The 20,831-nt window shown below is 34.9% G+C and overlaps 1 protein-coding gene and 1 pseudogene across 1 annotated transcript; both read left to right on the forward strand.

Moving 5' to 3' along the window:
* Nucleotides 1-3,790: 3,790 nt before the first annotated feature.
* Nucleotides 3,791-7,848, forward strand: LOC127513579 (arrestin domain-containing protein 3-like). Its single transcript, XM_051895481.1, has 7 exons — nt 3,791-4,257; nt 4,734-4,775; nt 4,951-5,011; nt 5,647-5,794; nt 5,972-6,068; nt 6,711-6,967; nt 7,449-7,848. The coding sequence occupies exons 1-7, from the start codon at nt 3,996-3,998 to the stop codon at nt 7,791-7,793; spliced, it is 1,212 nt and encodes a 403-aa protein (XP_051751441.1). The 5' UTR covers nt 3,791-3,995; the 3' UTR covers nt 7,794-7,848.
* Nucleotides 7,849-8,127: 279 nt separating this feature from the next.
* On the forward strand, nt 8,128-18,344 carry LOC127512873 (arrestin domain-containing protein 4-like; annotated as a pseudogene).
* The last annotated feature ends 2,487 nt before the right edge of the window (nt 18,345-20,831 follow it).

A 20,831-nucleotide genomic window follows, 5' to 3' on the forward strand; every position in this document is an offset into this window, starting at 1 on the left:
TTTAAACAGGAATAACAGTTGCATTAAATTTATATTTTAAATATGAAGTTAAGAATATAGAAATATGAAATAGAAATGTGGGGGAAGGATAGGCATTCCTGTGTGAGTTGGAAATAAATATTGAAAACGCAAACTCAGTTCAATTGACAACGGGGGTCTTTTTTTTTTATTTTACAAGACAAATATAAGACATTGTAATACATATCAGAGCATAAGCATATAAAACAAAGAGTACAAACAATAACTAAAATACAAAAAGAAAATGTATACAAAAAAAAATAAACAATAATAAAAAAAAATAGGATAAAAAGTGCTACATATAGGGCAGTTACATGAATTTGAAAAGCTTTAGAATTTGTATTGTTTTTATAAGCTTTTTGTTCTGTGATCTCATTAGAGTTTCAAAATATATTGTGAGATCGGTGTTATAAAAAGTAATATATGAGGGTTTCTTTTGAGTTATTTTTGTCTTATGAATATAAAACTTTGCCAAAATAATTAAAAGATTAATAACATAATTTTGTTTTTGAGAAAAATGTGGGTTTTGAAAACAAAGTAAAATGTCATGGGGTTCTAAATTAAGAGTTCTGTTTATTTTTTTTGTCATGTCTATTTTAAAGTCAATCCAAAAAGAAATAGAAAAAGGGCAATAAAGAAATAAATGTTCAATATCCTCAGATGATGTGTTACAAAAAGTACATTTATCACAGACAGTATGAATATATCTACTAATAGCTGCATTTACAGGATAACATCTATGAATAATTTTGTAAATTATTTCTTTTACTTTATTAGAAATGATATATTTATATGGTAAAGTCCAAATGCTGTGCCAAGATATACTATGAGGTTTAAGCCATTTTGATTGACATGAAGGAATGGATCCAACATTAAAGGAATTTCTTATAAAGTTATTATTAAAATGTTTATCAAAAAAGGATAGACCATTTACAAAAAGTTGAGGATTTTGTAAGGTTGTATTATTAACATCTATGTCTGAGAATTTGGTTAACATTATTATGCCATTGGGGATAGCCTTAATTACTTTGTTATATTCTTTTTCATTCACAAAAAAAACATATTTTGAAATAAAGTTAGGGTATGTATATAATTGCCCATTTTTGTCAATAAGCTGGTTAACAATTAAAATGTTGTGTTGAACCCAATTATCCATGTACAATGACTTCTTATTATGAATGATACTACCATTGTTCCATATAAGCACAAAAAATTGTGTTTGTACAAAAGTGAGCAGAAGAGTAATGCTTGTTTATGATAATTTGCCAAAGCAATAGGAAGTTTACAAGTTATATAAGGACATTGCAACAAAAAATTTAAACCCCCAAGTTTTTCAAGTAAAAAATAAGGGACTATATTAAAAATACTTGTTTGATTTTTTAAAAAGTTTTTAAGCCAATTCATTTTTAGAATTTGGTTGAAAATAGTAAAATTAAGAACATTTAACCCACCATCAGATAATTTATTAACAAGGATATTTTTTTTTAATTTTATGAGGTTTATTTCTCCAGATGAAATTAAAGAGTAATTTATCCATTTGTGAGCATATATCCTTTGGAGCACTAAGAGAAGAAAAAAGGTATGCTGCTCTCGAGAGACCTTCTGCCTTACTCAATAGAATTCTCCCTTGAATAGAAAGATCTCTTGTTAACCATGAGTTATATTTCTTTTGCATTTGTTCAATAACATGAATAAAGTTAGAGTTGACCATTACATCAGTATTTTTAGAAATTTTAATTCCCAAATAGGTTACTATACTTTTAACAGGAATATTACACACATTGGATAGGTTGTAGTTTTTGAGTTGTAGGATCTCACATTTAGACAAATTTAAATTCAAACCAGAGAATTTTGAGAAGCTATTAATTATATTCAGAGCCAAAGGTACATCAGTACTATCACCAAGAAAAATTGTTGTGTCATTAGTAAGTTGCGATATTTTAATTTGTCTTTCGTGAATTTCAATTCCTTTAAAGGGGTGTTGGTTTATCATATTACTTAACACTTGAGCTACAACTAAAAAAAGAAATGCAGAAATTGGACATCCCTGGCGGATGCCTCGGTTTATTTCAAATCTGGGAGATGTTCCATTAGCAAGTTTAATAGAGCTATTACTACCATAGTACATAGTTTTTACACTTTTGATGAAATATTGTCCAAAACCAAAGAGTTTTAGGGAATCAAATATAAACTTATGGCTTACTGTATCAAAAGCTTTTCTAAAATCTAGAAAAAGTATTAAAGGATCTCCATTTATTAAATTGCTATATTGTACTAAATCAATAACTAAACGAATATTAGAGGATATATGAAGTCCTTTCATAAATCCACATTGAGTTTAATCAATTATCTTATTTAAAGCATTTTTCATACGTTTGGCAAAAACTGCTGCCATTATTTTATAATCATTATTTAATAATGAGATAGGTCGCCAATTTTCTAGTATTAGTTTATCTTTTTGAGGTTTAGGGATCAAGGTGATGACGCTCTGTCTAAGTGATGTAGGTAAGGATCCCTTGTTGATGGCTTCTTCATATACCGCTAAGAGGAATTTAGATATATCGTCTATAAAAGCTTTATAAAATTCTGAAGTAAGGCCATCATTTCCAGGGGATTTGTTATTTTTTAGTGCTTTAATGGATAACTCAATTTCATTTAGAGAAAGATTTTGGGAACATTCAATTTGACTTTCTAAAGATAGTATTTTTGGATTTCTAATTGTTTTAAAAAGAATGGAATTATCTTGATCTTCTTCTAATGAATAGATATCTGTATAATATTTAGAAACAAATTCAGAAATCATAACTAGGTCTTCAGTAACAATGTCATTAATTTTTAACTTTCTAATCAGACACATTTCTGCATTCCTTTTTTCAAGATTAAAAAAATATTTACTGTTTCTTTCACCTTCTTCCATCCATTTTCTTCTAGATCTTACAAAAGCACCTTTGGCTTTTTCTCGATAAATATGGTTTAGTTCCTTCTGCAAATTTTCTAAAATATCATTATTGGGTGGGTGGGGTGTTTGAGTTAAATTTGAAATCTCTTTAATTATGTCTTGAATACGTGTTCTTTTTTTCATAGCCAATTTTTTTCGAAATTGAATACTACATTTTCTTACTTCAAATTTTAATAGTTCCCATACCCTGCCATATTCCTTTTTAATATTTGCCTGTTTCCAGTATTTATTTATTAATGATTGGATTTGTTTCACATAATCTTCATGGTACAAAAGTGAATTATTTAGTTTCCAATAACCTAGATTTCTAGAATTATACTGTATATGTTCAAACAAACATTCTAGTTAAGCTAGCTAAAGTTAATTGTAATCAGGTGTACTTACACGGTCGCAAACAAGTGTTAATCACTTTAACAACAAATCATATAGCCGACGATAAACGTTGTATGCCAACGAACTTGAAGAAAATTTGAGGTAAATGTAGCCCAATATCAGATTATTACTTAAGCTAGCAGCAATTAAGAGTCTACCTACCTCCAATAAACATTAACTAAAGCTGGCTACATAAAATACAACTATTATTTAGATTCATGAGAGGTCGGCTAATGCGTTCAAATATCGAAAATACAGTAATTTCATCAACTTACCAGCGAGCGTACTTCAGAAACATCGAAAATGTGTGGAGTTCAGTGCTGGAACTATCAGTGTTTGGAACTATTGGCTGCTCCACGACACGCGTTACTACCGCATTCCAAAGTTTTTATGGCAGTCTATGGGAGTGTCGCAACTCTGTTTTTCAACGGCTCTGGTTGACACCACGCAGACTAAACCATAAGACTGCACTGAACATAACAAACCACTGTGTAATGTAGTAATAGTTAGATATAGTTATGCAATTATATTGGAAGTGCCACTCCCTCAACCTGTGCTTTATTGTAAATAGAATGTCAGTCCCGCTTCTCCTACGAGAACGAGAAGAGCCTGCGTGCTGTGTAGCTATTGTGTATATGTACATAAAATGTCAAGATCCATCAAAGAGCTTAATATCCATTATGACCCCATTAACGAAAGCAATATTTTTACTAGTGGGGACATTGTGGAGGGGCGAGTTGTTTTGGAAGTGACCAAAGAAATAAAGGTGAATCGTTTTTTTGTGAAGCTGACGGGAGACGCGAACGTGAGCTGGACTGAAGGATCAGGCGATGACGAAACAACCTACAGCGACCATGAGAGATACTTCAAACTAAAGCAATACTTCATTCAAGAGAGCTCGAAAAAAGGTAAGTTGCACAAAATATTAAATGATTATACCCCTGGTTTCACAGACAAGGCTTAAGCTAGTCCTAGATTAAAATGCATGTTTGAACTGTTGTACCATGTTTTGTCTCAAGATGCACACCACCAGTAATGTGTTTTTTTTTTGTTTTGTTTTTTTTTCTAGTGAACGTTTATAAAAGCTACTTAAATGCCCTAATTGAACTAAGACTTAATCCTGGTTTAGGCTAAGCCCTGTCTGTGAAACCGGGCCTATAAATCGTAGTAGTAGTATACTACATACTATTTAATATATTAAATTATTATATAATTAAATAATACACACATGTACTACTACAGGACATATATAAAATAAATGCTCATAGTGAATTTTCAAAGTAGGAACTGATCATGTTTGGGGAAAAAAAGAGAAGTTGTGTGTGTGTAATAAGATTGGGAAATCCTAACTGACTACTTGTATTTCTTACTGTGATGTCTACAGGACAAAGTGAAAAGAATACCACTCTTGTAATTGGAGAGACTTGTAAGTGACGGGTTTTCATTTATACTTTGCACTAATAAATAAATTACATAAAACTAAATGACATAAAATCTTGCATGAAACCTGAAAAGATTGTTTGCTGACAGTAGACTAATTATTCTTGTTTAAAAAGGAACACAACCCTCTTTTGACCCATACAAACAATTATGCTTCTCAGATGGACCAGTGATTAGACCAGGAAGTCATGTTTTTCCATTCAGATTTCAGCTGCCTCAACAGTGAGTGATAAAATACAGTCTTCAATGGTATTCCAATGGTAGTTGTTCTTTATTTTTTAAATATGTGCACAGTGAAATAATTACGATATTTGGCATGTGTAATTCACAACCCATAAACACAATATAGAGAACAAATGGGTGAATAAGCAAGAGCTTACAATAAGAATAAGTAAGAGTTACTCATGTAATGGTTCCCAGAGAGTAGGGAATGAGACATTGCGTCGAAGCTGACTACCTGGATGGGGAAACTCCCTTTGCTGCATCCTACTTCCACCCAATTCAATCAGTAGGTCATTGATTGTATTATCAATGACCTACTGCATCATCATCTTCTGAAAAAGCAAATGTCAGTCATATTCATTGTTCATTATTCTAGAATATTTGATTTAATAATATTCTGCATGTGTTGTGACGTAAAAAAGTTATAAAGTATATGCAGGTATGTTAAATTATTCCAAATTATTTGGAATAAATTAAAAACCTATTATCATACAGTGGCAATGGCTAAAAAATATTATATACATACATACATACATACATACTTTTTGCTAATACATACATGACAATATTATGCACTATAATGCTTGTCAGTCATTTGTGAGAACCTAAATATTTTTATTTTACCTTAATTTCAGAAATATGCCTTCATCTTTTAAAGGATTTCATGGCTCGGTTAAGTACGTCATAACAGTAAAGCTGAAGAGGCCATGGAAGTCATCATCTACTACATGTACAGAATTATCCTTTTTGCCCAGGAATGATGGGACCAATGATCATTTACTGGTATGAATTATAATACCATGTTTGACTCTTTGGCACTCATCTATTAATAAATAGAGAGATTATGTAACTGCTTATACTATCATCAGAACTGTGATTTAAACCATTTGCTTGTGACCTAGAGCTCAGAGGAAATGTAATGTGATTTTAGTTTACTCATTTCAATATGTTGTTATACAGCAACCACTATCTGGCACAGAAGATAAGAAGATGAAACTTTTCGGCTCAGGAAAAATGTCAATGACAGTAAGAACAGACAAAACTGGCTATATGCAAGGTGATCACCTGTGTAGCTCTCAAACACCTCAGTCAAAGCTGCCTAAACTAGCCTGTAATGCCAATAGCCGGGTTTCCATCAACATAGTTGTATACACATTTTGAGATATTGCATAAAAATCCTGGATGTAGACAGCAACATACAAATAAAATGTCCCAAATTTGCATAAAAACATGTACGGTCACAAATAAAATTTGCATAAAAAAATATACAGTCACTGAAGGTGGGTAAATTTTTTATTAGGTAAGAAGACATGGGCATAAACTGTGATTAAAACAAATTTACTGAATAAATTCCTTGATATGCATCAGAAAAGTCATGGGACTAAATAATTCAGACAACAGTAGAGCAATAACTTTGCATAGTATCTTAAATCTAAAAAATAGTAATTCTGAAATACTGAAGTGAAAGGCTGACAACTAATTTTTTTGACTTCCATTTCCATTGATATTTAACTCCAATTTCTCTGAATGTGACTGCTTTGTTCTCCTGAACACACTGAATGGAAACACTGCTTTATCTGCAAATAGATTTTACTTAAATTAAATTAGCAACTTGGATGGAAAACCCAGCTATAGTCATTTTGTCTTTTTTTTCCCATTATTGATAAATGTTGTCTCTAATTCCTTGTAATTGCTGCAGGTGAAACAATCCGAGTTTCTGTTGATGTTGACAACTCTTCATCTCGTAACGTCAAGCTAAAGTACAGCCTCAAGCAGAAACAGAAGTTCAAGGCTGAAGGGAAAACTAAAATAAAATTTAAGGATATAGTCAAGGAAACTAAAGATCGCATCCCATCTGGAGAAAAGACAAAATTCATAGTGGACATGAACCTTCCACGTGACCTGACTGTCACCATTGAAAACTGCAGAATTATAAAAGTGCAGTATAAACTCAAGGTGCTACTTCATCTTCTTTAGTATTGCCATATTTAAAGTGATAGTTCACCCCAAAATTAAAATTTACTCGCCCTCATGTCATTTCAAACCTGTACGACTTTCTTTCTTCTTTGGAACACTAAAAAAAAAAAAAAAAATAATAATAATAATAATAATAATTGAAACAGCTGAAACATTTTTTAAATTTCAGAATATCTTTTTTTGTGTTCTGCAGAAGAAAGAAAGTCATACAGGTTTGAAACAACATAATGGCGAGTAAATGAAAGAAATTAGGCAACCATGCCTTTAATTTTCACAAATTCTCAAATGCTTTTTAATTTGTGAGCTAAAAGAGGCTATAACAACATTGATTTAACAGCATAGACAAGATTTTCTAACAAAGAGTAAAGAAAAAATAATAATATTTGTTTTCTCTCCTTTGTAACTTCAACACATAGTGTCACAGTTCTCTTAAACTATTCTGTCCCTGATTGTCTTTCAGGTCTATCTGGATGTGTCTTTCGCCTTCGATCCAACAGTCAAATTTCCTGTGGTTATTCTTCCAGCTGACCAACAATGTCCTCCCTGTCAAGGCCCACCTGTAGGATTCCAGCCATATCTGCCACCTCAGCCTAACCTTGTGCCCTGTCCTGCTGGACAACCACCTCCATATGCAGAACTTTACCCCAATCTGTATGACCCTACAGCTCTACCCCATCCAGGAGCTGCTGCAGAGGTTTATCCAGATCCAAATGCCATGCTGCCCGGTTTCCATCCGACTCCATCTGCACCAGTTTATGATCCAAATCAAAGCACTAAAGAATCCTCTTCTAATGTGCCTTATTAGTCTCCTTCACCAGACTTACGATGTGAAATTATGATAAAATAATTGTTTTAATCCATGTCACTACTTCTCAGTCTTGATTTCAGCCTTGATTATTTTACAATAACTTATTTTTTTTGCTAAAGCTACAAAAGGTATTCAGTCAAGATCAGTAAATGATTTTCTTTTGTTCTTTGATTAACATTAATGACAGACAGCAACAGGTACGTTATATTGCCAAAAGTATTGGGACACCCCTCCAAATCATTGAATTCAGGTGTTTCAATCACTTCCATGGCCACAGGTGTATAAAATCAAGCACCTAGGCATGACTGCTTCTACAAACATTTGTGAAAGAATGGGTCGCTCTAAGGAGCTGAGTGAATTCAAGTGTGGTACCGTGATAGGTTGCCACCTGTGCAATAAGTCCATTCGTGAAATTTCCTCACTACTAAATATTCCACGGTCAACTGTTAGTGGTATTATAACAAAGTGGAAGCAATTGGGAACAACAGCAACTCAGCCACAAAGTGGTACGCCACGTAAAATCATTCAGCGCATGCTGAGGCGCACAGTGCTCAGAAGTCGCCAACTTTCTGCAGAGTCAATAGCTACAGACCTCCAAACTTTGTGTGGCCTTCAGATTAGCTCAAGAACAGTGCATAGAGAGCTTCATGGAATGGGTTTCCAACGCCGAGCAGCTGCATCCAAGCCTTACATCACCAAGTGTAATGCAAAGCGTCGGACGCAGTGGTGTAAAGCACGCCGCCACTGAACTCTAGAGCAGTGGAGACGTGTTCTCACACCCGTAAGACCTTCATTCATCTTCAGAACACAAATTAAGATATTTTTTTGATGAAATCCAAGAGGTTTGTTTTATTTGTATTCTCGTTGCTTCATAACATTAAGGTTGAACCACTGTAGTCAAATGGACTATTTTAACGATGTCTTTACTACTTTTCTGGACTACGAATGACCGTAATTACGTTGCTTTCTATGGGGCAGGGGTTCCCAACCACAACCTGGAGGCCCCCCAACACTGCATGTTTTCCATGTCTCTTTAATCAAACAATTCTGATTCAGATCATCAGCTCATTAGTAGAGACTTCAAGACATGAAATGGGTGTGTCAGACAAACTAGAGATACGAAATATGCAGTGTTGGGGGGCCTCCAGGAACGTGATTGGGAACCACTGCTATGGGGGATTTAAAAAAAAAAAAAAAAAACTTCTCGGATCTCATCAAAAATATCTTAATTTGTGTTCCAAAGATGAACGAAGGTCTTACAGGTTTGGAATGACATGAGGGTGAGAAAATAATAACAGAAATTTCATTTTTGGGTGAGCTAACCCTTGAAGTATGTAAACATGATGCAGCGCCTTATTCCCCTTTTCAGGGAATTGGGTTACATACGTAACCTAAGATGTTATCCTTCAAAGTGGAACTTCGACGCTGCGCAGGAATGCAATACCCACTGTGCCATACTGAACAAATGCCTGCTCACTGTGCTGTGAAATAAACCAGCGAACTAGGCTGTAGCCTATATCTCCTTCATTGGTCTCACCCAATTTTAGTCTTGCAGTCTCTACTAATGAACTAATGAGTTGAATCAGATGTGTTAGATGAGGGAGACATTCAAAAAGTACAGTGGTGGGAGTCCTCAGGACAGGTTTAAGAAGCACTGCTATAAAACAACCTGTCCTTACTTCTCTTGTCAGCCTTGTTGTTCGCTTGCTGCAGTTGCCATTGTTCTTATTTACGTTTGTTAGTATTTTGTTTTAGTCATTTTGAGTGATTTGAGAGAGTGTTTTGTGTGATTGCTTGTTTGAAAGATGGTTTGCATGATTGAATAGTTTGGATATTTGTGATTACAACTACTGTCTGTTTACTGACCTTGATTTTAGTATTGTCTTTGTAAATATTCCATTTGTAGGCTACATAAGATTTAGGAAGTAGGGAGTCTGACACCATTTTTGTTTTGACTTTATTTATTGTTTATGCTTAGGGAGTTAAGGAAATTGTATTTTCTTTTGTGAAGTTTGGATAAAGGGAAATGCTGTTTAGCTTTTCTGTTTGTTTTTAGCCTTGTCTGCTCCTCAAGTCAAAACCCCAATTTCTATGACTTTATCATTATTATTATTATTATTATTATTATTATTTTAAACATTTACAGTTTTATTATTGACAGAGGTCAAAAAGGCTCCATCACCACCCAATCACAGAGATCACTGTCACCAGAGTACTAATCACCTGCACCTGATCATCATCTCCTCATCACAACAGCAGCATATAAGCACACACTTCACTCTGGCACTTTGTCTGGTCTCGTTTTGAGTAGGACTCACCTTTTTTCACTTACCTGTGGACTGTGTATGCTATATCCCGCCATCGTCTCTCCTGTTCCTCCGTGTCTCCATTGTCGTCCTGTGTTCCCGTATCTCCAGTGTCTTCTCCTCTGGACTCCGACCATTCTCCAGCCTTGCCTAAGTGTGTTCTTCAGCTGCTCTTATCCACGACCTCATCAACCATCTACAAAGAAACGAACTGTCAGTATTCCTATCATTATTGCATTCACTGCTGGAATTACCATATTCACCTGCTTGTGTCCGTTATCTGCTTCTACAAAATAAACTGTCTTATTCATTACAACTTCGTTGTGAGTCTGTGTTCTGTAACAATTATCAAGTTCTTTTCCTTTTTTTCCTGTTGCGTCCTTTACCCCTAGATGGGGTGTAACCCTTATTAAAAACAATGTTTACCAGAACAGAAGATGAACCATCAGGTCCCCCATTCAATCTGGTCTCCATCTATCACAGTGAACTCTGAACTAAAAGATATGTGCTTACCAGGTGTAGGAAGTGCCACACCCTCAAAACATTTTTTTTTTAATTTTTTCCGAAGCATGAACTTTGTCACTCCTGCTTCGTCCACGAGAACGGGAAGAGCAAACATTCTGTGTAGCTGTCTTTGAATGTCTAGTTTACGTACATAGAAACAAAAAATGTCTGGATCCATCAAAGTCCTCAGTCTTCATTACAACAAGATTAATGAAAGCAATACTTTTACTAGTGGGGACATTGTGGAGGATCAAGTTGTTTTGGAAGTGACCAAAGAAATAGATGTGGACAGTTTTTTTTTTTTTTTTTTTCTTTTTTTTTTTTTTTTTTTTTTGTGAAGCTGAAGGGAGATGCAAACGTGCGCTGGACTGAAAAATCAGGTGATAACGAAAGAACCTACCGTGACCATGAGAGATACTTCAAACTAAAGCAATACTTCATTCAAGAGAGCTCGAAGAAAGGTGAAGTTGCGCATATATATATATATATATATATATATATTATATATATTATATATATATATATATATATATAATAGCATTGATAGTAGTACTTCTAGTTGTGTATTATTTATCATAAAATATTATGTGTATATTCATACAACAGGACATCATAAATCCTCATAGTGAACTTACAAGCCAAAGTAGGGACAGATCATGTTTTGAAAAAAAAAAATTAAAGAGTAAAGAAATGATGTAGTAAGAATGGAAATAATATTTGACTAGTATTTCATGGCTGTGACATCTATACAGGACAAGAAAGGAATATCACACTTGTAAGTGGAGAAACTTGTAAGTAAGGTTTTTCATAACTTCAATTTCTGCACTAATTAGTACATTATATTTATTGATTAATTTAATAAATTGCAGGACATATGCATATATATATATATATATATATATATATATATATATATATGTGTGTGTGTGTGTGTGTTACACAAAACTTGAAAAGAGCATTTAGTGACAGTAGACTAGCTTGTTGAAATACTAACAATATCACAACTCTGTTTTTCCATTCAGATTTCAGCTGCCTCAAAAGTGAGAATTGCTGTGTCTTTCAAAATGCATCTTCAATGGTAGTTTTCCTTTATTGTGTAAATATGTTCAGTGTGAAAAATGTTCGGCAAGTGTGAATCACATCACATAAACAAAATGTACAGAATACATTCCCTATTAGTAAGTTTTGATCTTAAATGACCCCCAAATCAATAAGACCCCCCAAACAGCAGATGCCAGTCATATTGATTGCATATTTTTAGACAATATTTGCTTTAATAAAATAATATTATTTGCATATTAGTCTAGAATGTTTGCTTTAATAATATTGTACTTGTGCTAATAGTAAAATATGAACAAACTGTTATTCTTATTAAATTAAAAACCTATTATCACACAAGTGACAATGGTTTTATTTACTTGCTAACACATATGAATTGCATGCATGACCATAATGTTTGTCAGTCATTTGTGAGTAACCAAAGATTATTATTTTACCTTAATTTCAGAAATATGCCTCCATCTTTCAAAGAATTTAATGCTTGGGTTAGATACGTCATGACAGTCAAGCTGAAGAGGCCTTTGAAGCCAACATCTGCAACATGTGCAGAATTAACCTTTGTGCCCAGGAATGATGGGACCAATGATCATTTACTGGTATGAATTATAATTCCATGTTTGACTCTTTGGCGCTCATCTATTGATAAATAGAGAGATTATGTAACTGCTTATGCTGTCATCAGAACTCAAGTAATGTGATTTAAATCATTTGCTTTCAAATTAAAGTTAGAGCTTAGAAGAAATCTAATTTTAGTTTAATCATTTCAAAAAAATGTTCCCCCTTTTTTTTTTTCATGCAGCAACCACAATATGGCACACAAGACAAGAAAATTAAACTTTTTGGCTCAGGAAAAATGTCAATGACAGTGACAACAGGCAAAACTGGCTATATGCAAGGTAATCACCTGTGTAGCTCTCAAGCGTCTCAGTCAAAGCTACCTAAACTGAAGAGTCTATAATGCCAATCTGTTTTTTTTTTTTTTTTTTAAACTAATGTATGTTGTCTCTATTTCCTTATTATTTCTGTAGGTGAAACAATCATATTTTTTGTTGATATTGACAACTTTTCATCTTGTGACGGCAAGTTAAAGCACAGCCTCGTGCAGCAACAGACGTTCATTGCTGGCATGAGAATTAAAAGAAGATTAAGATACATAGTCCAAGAGACTAAAGATCGCATCCCATCTGGAGAAAAGCAAGAATTCATAGTGAACCTGAAGCTTCCACGTGACCTGACTGTCACCTTTGAAAACTGCAGAATTATAAATGTGCAGTACCAACTCAAGGTGCTATTTCGTCTTCCTTTGTATTGCCATATTTAAAGGAATAGTTCATCCAAAAAATGAAAATTCTGGCAAAATTTTCTTCATTCACTCCCCCTCATGTCTTTCTAAACCTGTATGGCTTTCTTTCTTTCTTATGTGGAAGACAAATAGTATCCTGAAAAATGTCTCAGTGTTATTTTGTACATATAAGTCAGCTGGGTCCATTCATGTTGTTTTGGATTGAATTGATCATTCAACAATTCTTCAAAATCTTTTGTATTAGACGATTTTAACATTTTAAGAAAACACCAGGGTGAGTAAATGATGACAGAATTTTCAGTTTTGAGAGAAATAATGTTCACAAATTTCTCAAATGTTTGTTACTTCATGCCGTAAAAGTCAACATTGATTTTAGAGCTTAAAAAGATGACTTCCTAAAAGAGTAAAGCAAAAATAAAAAAAATTGGATCTCTTTTCTCTCACATTTACATTTACATTTAGTCATTTAGCAGACGCTTTTCTCCAAAGCGACTTACAAATGAGAATAGTAGAAGCAATCAAATCAACATGAGTACAACAGTATGTAAGTGCTGTGTCATGTCACAGTTTCATCAGTAAAGTGCTCGTAGCAAGGTTGTTGTTGTTTTTTTTTGTTTTTTTTTTATAAATATATACGCAAATAGATGTAGAAAAAAATAGAAAATTGAGAAAAGAAAAGTAAAATATAAATTAAAAAAGTGCTATATTACTGGGTCAAGTGTTGACGAAAAAGATATGTCTTTAGCAGTTTTTTGAAAATAGCTAAAGACTCGGCTGCTCGGATAGAGCGTGGTAGGTCATTCCACCAACCAGGAACAGACCAGGAGAAGGTCCGTGAGAGTGATTTTGTGCCCCTTTGGGATGGCACCACAAGACGCCATTCACTTGCAGAACGCAAGCTTCTGGAGGGCGCATAAGTCTGAAGTAGTGGGTTTAGGTATAGTGGTGCAGAGCCAGTGGATGATCTGTAGGCTCTTTTGTTACTTGTAGTTGGCTTCCAGTGTTGGCTTCCAGTTCACTTGACTTCTGTCCCTTATTGTCTTTCAGGTGTCTCTGGATGTGTCTTTTTCCTCAGATCCAGAAGTTATTTTCCCTGTGGTTATTCTTCCAGCTGACCAACAATATCCTCCCTGTCAAGGCCCACCTGCTATATTCCAGCCATATCCGCCACATCAGCCTAACCTTGTGCCCTGTCCTGGTGAACAACCACCTTCATATTCAGAACTTTACCCCAATCTGTATGACCCTACAGCTCTACCCCATCCAGGAGCTGCTGCAGAGGTTTATCCAGATCCAAATGCAATGCTGCCTGGTTTCCATCCGACTCCATCTGCACCAGTTTATGATCCAAATGAAAAAACATTAGAATCCTATCCTAATTTGCCTTATTAGTCTCCTTCACCAGACAAACGTCTGACTACCACTTATGATTTGTCAATTATAACTTTATGGTCTTAGCTGCATAATTTTAGCTCAGCATTTTTCATTGTGCCTTATAAACTAGGACTTTTCTTCATTTTACAGGGAATCTAGCTGCAGTTCTTGGGACTTTATCTCTAACCACTCCAACTAAAACTTATTTAGCTGAATCTGATAGTACTGCATGCTGTTCTTTTTAGAACATATTGCAGCTTTTTGTTGCTGTTGTTGTTCTAAATTTTCACTTTTGACCTCCCTTCATGTTAAAATGATCTATGAACTGTAATTGCTAAAAACCTTTACATATTTGCACTAGTTTCTTTACAAAGTTACTGTCATGTGTATAGTGCATGTGTTTTGTTTCTGTTTTTCCTGTTTCTGTCTACCTGAGTTTGCCTGTGTTCCCTAGTTAGTTTCCATGGTTGTTAATTAGTCCCACACATCTGTTCTGATTTATTATTATTAGACTCTCAACATACACAAAAATCTCTAGGCATCAAATACTTTAACCCCCTATGTCAAAAAAATTATTTATCTCACATATAAAGTCTAAATATTAAAATAAATCTCTGCACTTGAAACTTTCATGCATCTTAACATGAAGATATCAAAAACATTGGAATGTTTTTCATCAAAAAAAAAAAGAAGAAGCAGATACTACACTCTACATAAACTCAAAACATTTTAAGTTTTAGTTCTGTGTTGTAATTATGCATCTATATCACCATGCATAGGTAAATTCAAATGAGATTTTGATCATACATCCTCATCCCCCAACACACTTGCACACAAAGTAAAGTTCCTTGATGTCAACAGTCTCTGACAGATCAGCCCAACCCATGTTTACTTTTCTCTACTGACCATTTCAACAATGTCTTCTAGTTTATTGAATTCATTTATGAAAACTGTGCTGTGTTTTTCAACCATATTTCAACCATGCACACACCAGGTAAACATTTTCAGAGTCTAAAGCACTTTTAGTCTACTTTAACATTAATGTTAGTTGCTAAACTTGTTGCTAGTTGTTTAACGTGAAAATGTTTAAAGTTAACATTTTAGCAATTTACTTTTCACAGGGACCGGTAGGCTACTTGTCATATGCTATGTGACTTTGTATTGTATAGGTTACACAGACTCACATTGAAACGATCTTCTTAGAAAAAATAAGTTAATGTAAACAATATAATTCAGCTCCGACCAGGAAAATTATAACTAGAGGCTATTGTTTATATCTTTGGTTTCGAAATTGGTTTCGAATTACTGTTCTCCAACAAACCACTAGAGGGCAGCAGAACCCATCGTAATTCGTTCACACACAAGCGATTAAAGCAAGACACAGAAGAAAGCAAGAGTTCCTGCAGCCGCAGGGTGGAGCATCAGTTTTCACAGATTGAACCAACATGTACTGTAGGTCTACACGGCAGATAAATCTGCAAGTGAAATTATGAAAATCAACCTCATCTATAATAATGACGTCAGTATTATTTATGCTTTTTCTCCTTATGGCATCTTTACAAAGGTGATACTGAAGCTTGTATACCATGGAAATGAGTAGTTACACAAAGTATAACAGAAGTGGTTTTAAACAGGAATAACAGTTGCATTAAATTTATATTTCAAATATGAAGTTAAGAATATAGAACTATGAAATAGAAATGTGGGGGAAGGATAGGCATTCCTGTGTGAGTTGGAAATAAATATTGAAAACGCAAACTCAGTTCAATTGACAACGGGGGACAACTCTCTTCAATATGTTGAATTTCGACTGCAGTACCCATTTCAACCACTAGCTTTCAATGATCGTTAGGAAAGAGCTCCATGAACTGAACTAAGGCCTAGTCCACACATACATGGGTATTTTTATAAATCTTTTATATAATCTTTTTTTATATTCCATTGGTCACATTTTTATATTTATAATTTTTATATTCATAATTTTTATATTCATAAGTCGCATGAAAACGGAAAAGAGTGTATAGTGACAACAGACTAATTATGCTAGTTGAAAAAGTCACAATATCACACCTCTCTTTTAACCCATACTAAGCCTTATGTTTCTCAGATGGACCAGTCATTAGACCAGGATGTCATGTTTTTCCATTCAGATTTCAGCTGCCTCAAAAGTGAGTGACAAAATACGATCTTCAATGGTACTTCAATGGTTGTTGTTATTTATTGTGTAAATATGTGCACAGTGAAATAAAAACAATATTTGCCAGGTGTGATTCACAGCCCATAAACACAATGTACAGAAAACAATCCCTATCAGTATGTTATGATAGTAAGAGCAAAACTAACCCCCAAATCATAATCCTCTGAAAAAGCAGATGCTAGTCATATTGACCGCATAGTATTAGACAATATTTGCTTTAATAAAATCATATTATTTGCTTATTATTCTAGAATGTTTGCTTTAATAGTATGTGCTAATAGTAAAATATGAACAACTATTTTTCTAATTCAAAACCTATTATTTTACAAGTGACAATGGTTTTATTTACTTGCTAATGCATATGCATGACCATATTATGCACTATAATACTTGTCAGTTATTTATAAGAAACTAAAGATTTTTATTTTGTCTTAATTTCAGATATATGCCTCCATCTTTCAAAGAATTTCATGGCTGGGTTAGGTACATCTTGATGGTAAAGCTGAAGAGGCCTTGGAAGCCAACATCTACTAGAGGAAGGGAATTAACCTTTGTGCCCAGGAATGATGGGACCAATTATCATTTACAGGTATGAATTATAATTCCATGTTTGACTCTTTGGCACTCATCTATTGATAAATAGAGAGATTATGTAACTGCTTACTTGATTTAAATATATATATATATACATATTGTTTTGTTTTGATTTTTATTTTTTTTTTTGTTCATGCAGCAACCACAATGTGGCACGCAAGACAAGAAGATTAAACTATTCAGCTCAGGATAAATATCACTGACTGCAACAACAGACAAATCTGGCTATATGCAAGGTGATCACCTGTGTAGCTCTCAAACACCTCAGTCAAAGCTGCCTAAACTGAAGAGTCTATAATGCCAATCTCAGTTTGTCTATTTTTTTCTGTTTTTTTTACTAATATATATTGTCTCTAATTAGGGACCGAGCACCAATGGTGTGAGGACCCTATTGGAATTGCTCCGTTTTTCCTTATTATTTCTGCAGGTGAAACAATCGCATTTTTTGTTGATGTTGACAACTCTTCATCTCGTGACATCAAGTTAAAGTACAGCCTCATGCAGCAACAGAAGTTCATTGCTGGTGGGAGAACTAAAAGAAGATTAAGATACATAGTCCAAGAGACTAAAGATCGCATCCCATCTGGAGAAAAGCAAAATTTCATAGTGAACCTGAAGCTTCTACGTGACCTGACTGTCACCTTTGAAAACTGCAGAATTATAAAAGTGCAGTACCAACTCAAGGTGCTATTTCGTCTTCCTTAGTATTGCCATATTTAAAGGGATAGGGATCTTCATCCAAAAAAATGAAAATTCTGGCAAAATTTTCTTACCCGCATGTCTTTCTAAACCTGTATGGCTCTTTCTTTGTTTGTTTCTTTCTTTCTGTCTTTCATGGTAGACAAAAAGTATTCTGAAAAATGTCTCCGTGTTATTTCGTCGATATAAGTCAGTTGGGTCCATTCATGTTGTTTTGGATTGAATTAATCATTCAATCATTCTTCAAAATTTTTTGTGTTAGAAGAAAGAACATTTTAAGAAAACACCAGGGTGAGTAAATGATGACAGAATTTCCAGTTTTGAGAGAACTAATGTTCACAAATTTCTCAAATGTTTGTTTCTGCAGTAAAAAGTCAACAATGATTTTAGAGCTTAAAAATAAAAGAGCTTCCTATAAAAGAGTAAACCAAAAATAAATCATTTGATCTGTTTTGTCTCTTTTGTTACTTGTACTTGTAGTAGATGTTGGCTTCCAGTTCACTTGCTTTGTCTTTCAGGTCTATCTGGATGTGTCTTTCGCCTCAGATCCAGCAGTCAGATTCCCTGTGGTAATTCTTCCAGCTGACCAACAATGTCCTCCCTGTCAAGGCCCACCTGCAGGATTCCAGTCATATCTGCTACCTCAGCCTAACGTTGTGCCCTATCCTGGTGAACAACCACCTCCATATGCAGAACTTTACCCCAATCTACAGCTCTACCCCATCCAGGAGCTGCTGCAGGGGTTTATCCAGATCCAAATGCAATGCTGCCTGGTTTCCATCCGACTCCATCTGCACCAGTTTATGATCCGAATGAAAAAACATTAGAATCCTCTTCTAATGTGCCTTATTAGTCTCCTTCACCAGACAAACTTCTGACTACCACTTATGATGTGTCAATTATAACTTGGTTTTTCAACATGGTTTTATCTGCATGATTTAAGCTTAGCATCTATCATTGTGCTTAATAAACTAGGACTTTTCTTCATTTTACAGAGAATGTAGCTGCAGTAATTGCTAAAAAATGTTACATATTTGCACGAGTTTCTTTACTAAGTTATTGTCACGTGTATAGTGTGTTTTGGTTCTGTTTTCCCTGCTCCCGTCTGCCTGAGTTTGTCTGTGTTCCCTAGTTAGTTTCCTTGGTTGTTAATTAGTCCCACACATCTGTTCTGTTTTCCGTTTATTAACTCTATCTATATTTATTTATCTCCTGAGTTTGTTATTAGATTTATTATTATTAGACTCTCAGCATGCACACAAATCTCTAGGCATCAAATACTTTAACCCCCTTACGACATCAAAAAAAAAAAAAAAAACTTTGTCTCAAATATAAAGTCTATATATTCAAATAAAACTCTGCATGTGGAACTTTCAAGCATCTTAAAATGAAGATATTAAAAAAACTGGATTGTTTTTTATCAGATACTAAACTCTGGATAAACCCAAATGTCTTACATTTTAGTTCTACACTATATTGCCAAAAGTTTTGGGCCGCCTGCCTTTACATGCACATGAACTTTAATGACATCCCATTCTTAATCCGTAGGGTTTAATATGGAGTTGGCCCACCCTTTGCAGCTATAACAGCTTCAACTTTTCTGGGAAGGCTTTCCATAAGGTTTAGGAGTGTGTTTATGGGAATTTTTGACCATTCTTCTAGAAGCGCATTTGTGAGGTCAGGCAGTGATGTTGGCGAGAAGGCCTGGCTCGCAGTCAACTGCTCTAATTCATCCCAAAGGTGTTCTGTCGGGTTGAGGTCAGGACTCTGTGCAGGCCAGTCAAGTTCCTCCACACCAAACTCGCTCATCCATGTCTTTATGGACCTTGCTTTGTGCACTGGTGTGCAGTCATGTTGGAGCAGGAAGGGGCCATCCCCAAACTGTTCCCACAAAGTTGGGAGCATGAAATTGTCCAAAATGTCTTGGTATGCTGAAGCATTAAGAGTTCCTTCAACTGGAACTAAGGGGCCAAGCCCAACCCCTGAAAAACAACCCCCCACCATAATCCCCCCTCCACCAAACTTCACACTTGGCACAATGCAGTCAAGCAAGTACCGTTCTCCTGGCAACCACCAAACTCATACTCGTCCATCGGATTGCCAGACAGAGAAGCGTGATTCGTCACTCCAGAGAACACGTCTCCACTGCTTTAGAGTCCAGTGGTGGCGTGCTTTACACCACTGCATCCAACGCTTTGCATTACACTTGGTGATGTAAGGCTTGGATGCAGCTGCTCGGCCATGGAAACCCATTCCATGAAGCTCTCTATGCACTGTTCTTGAGCTAATCTGAAGGCCACATGAAGTTTGGAGGTCTGTAGCTATTGACTGTGCAGAAAGTTGGTGACTTCTGTGCCCTGTGTGCCTCAGCATGCGCTGACCCCGCTCTGTGATTTTACGTGGCCTACCACTTTGTGGCTGAGTTGCTGTTGTTCCCAAATGCTTCCACTTTGTTATGATACCATTAACAGTTGACCGTGGAATATTTAGTAGTGAGGAAATTTTACGAATGGTCTTATTGCATGGATCTGTGTCCTGAAGTATCACGTTTCTGTGACACTAGCGGCAGCTAGCGGATTACAAAAATACAGCATATTTTGCAAACGCACCTTTCGAATGTCGCGCCTCCGTCGACTCAAACATCACAAAAGCTCTTACGGTTACTTGTGAAGGCACGCCTCAACAGGTAAATATGGGTTACTCTTAATAAAAGGTCCATAATATTAGAAATACTTGCATTCATCTTTTAAATTGTTTATTTTGTGTACTATAGCTGGGTCAATATCACTGTAGGGTGCCTTTTGGTGTCCTGTACATAAATAACTCATTTGCAATGATAAATTAACATAAAAATGACTATCAAAGGGTGTGTGATATAATTCTAAGTTTTTATATTCATAACAAAAGCATTACTTGGCTCTTTAGATACATTTTCTAGATTTTATTTAGTTTTGTATAAGAGGATGCGTGTTATTTTGCTATGTCCCATGCACTGCTCA

Source organism: Ctenopharyngodon idella, chromosome 5 (assembly GCF_019924925.1).
Source record: "Ctenopharyngodon idella isolate HZGC_01 chromosome 5, HZGC01, whole genome shotgun sequence".
Taxonomy (NCBI): Eukaryota; Metazoa; Chordata; class Actinopteri; order Cypriniformes; family Xenocyprididae; genus Ctenopharyngodon; species Ctenopharyngodon idella.

Coding starts and splice junctions, on each gene's coding strand:
- LOC127513579 (XM_051895481.1), top strand. CDS start 3,996: ATGTCAAGATCCATCAAAGAGCTTAATATCCATTATGACCCCATTAAC. Junction 5,012..5,646: donor AGATTTCAGCTGCCTCAACA/GTGAGTGATAAA, acceptor CCTTAATTTCAG/AAATATGCCTTCATCTTTTA. Junction 5,795..5,971: donor GGACCAATGATCATTTACTG/GTATGAATTATA, acceptor GTTGTTATACAG/CAACCACTATCTGGCACAGA.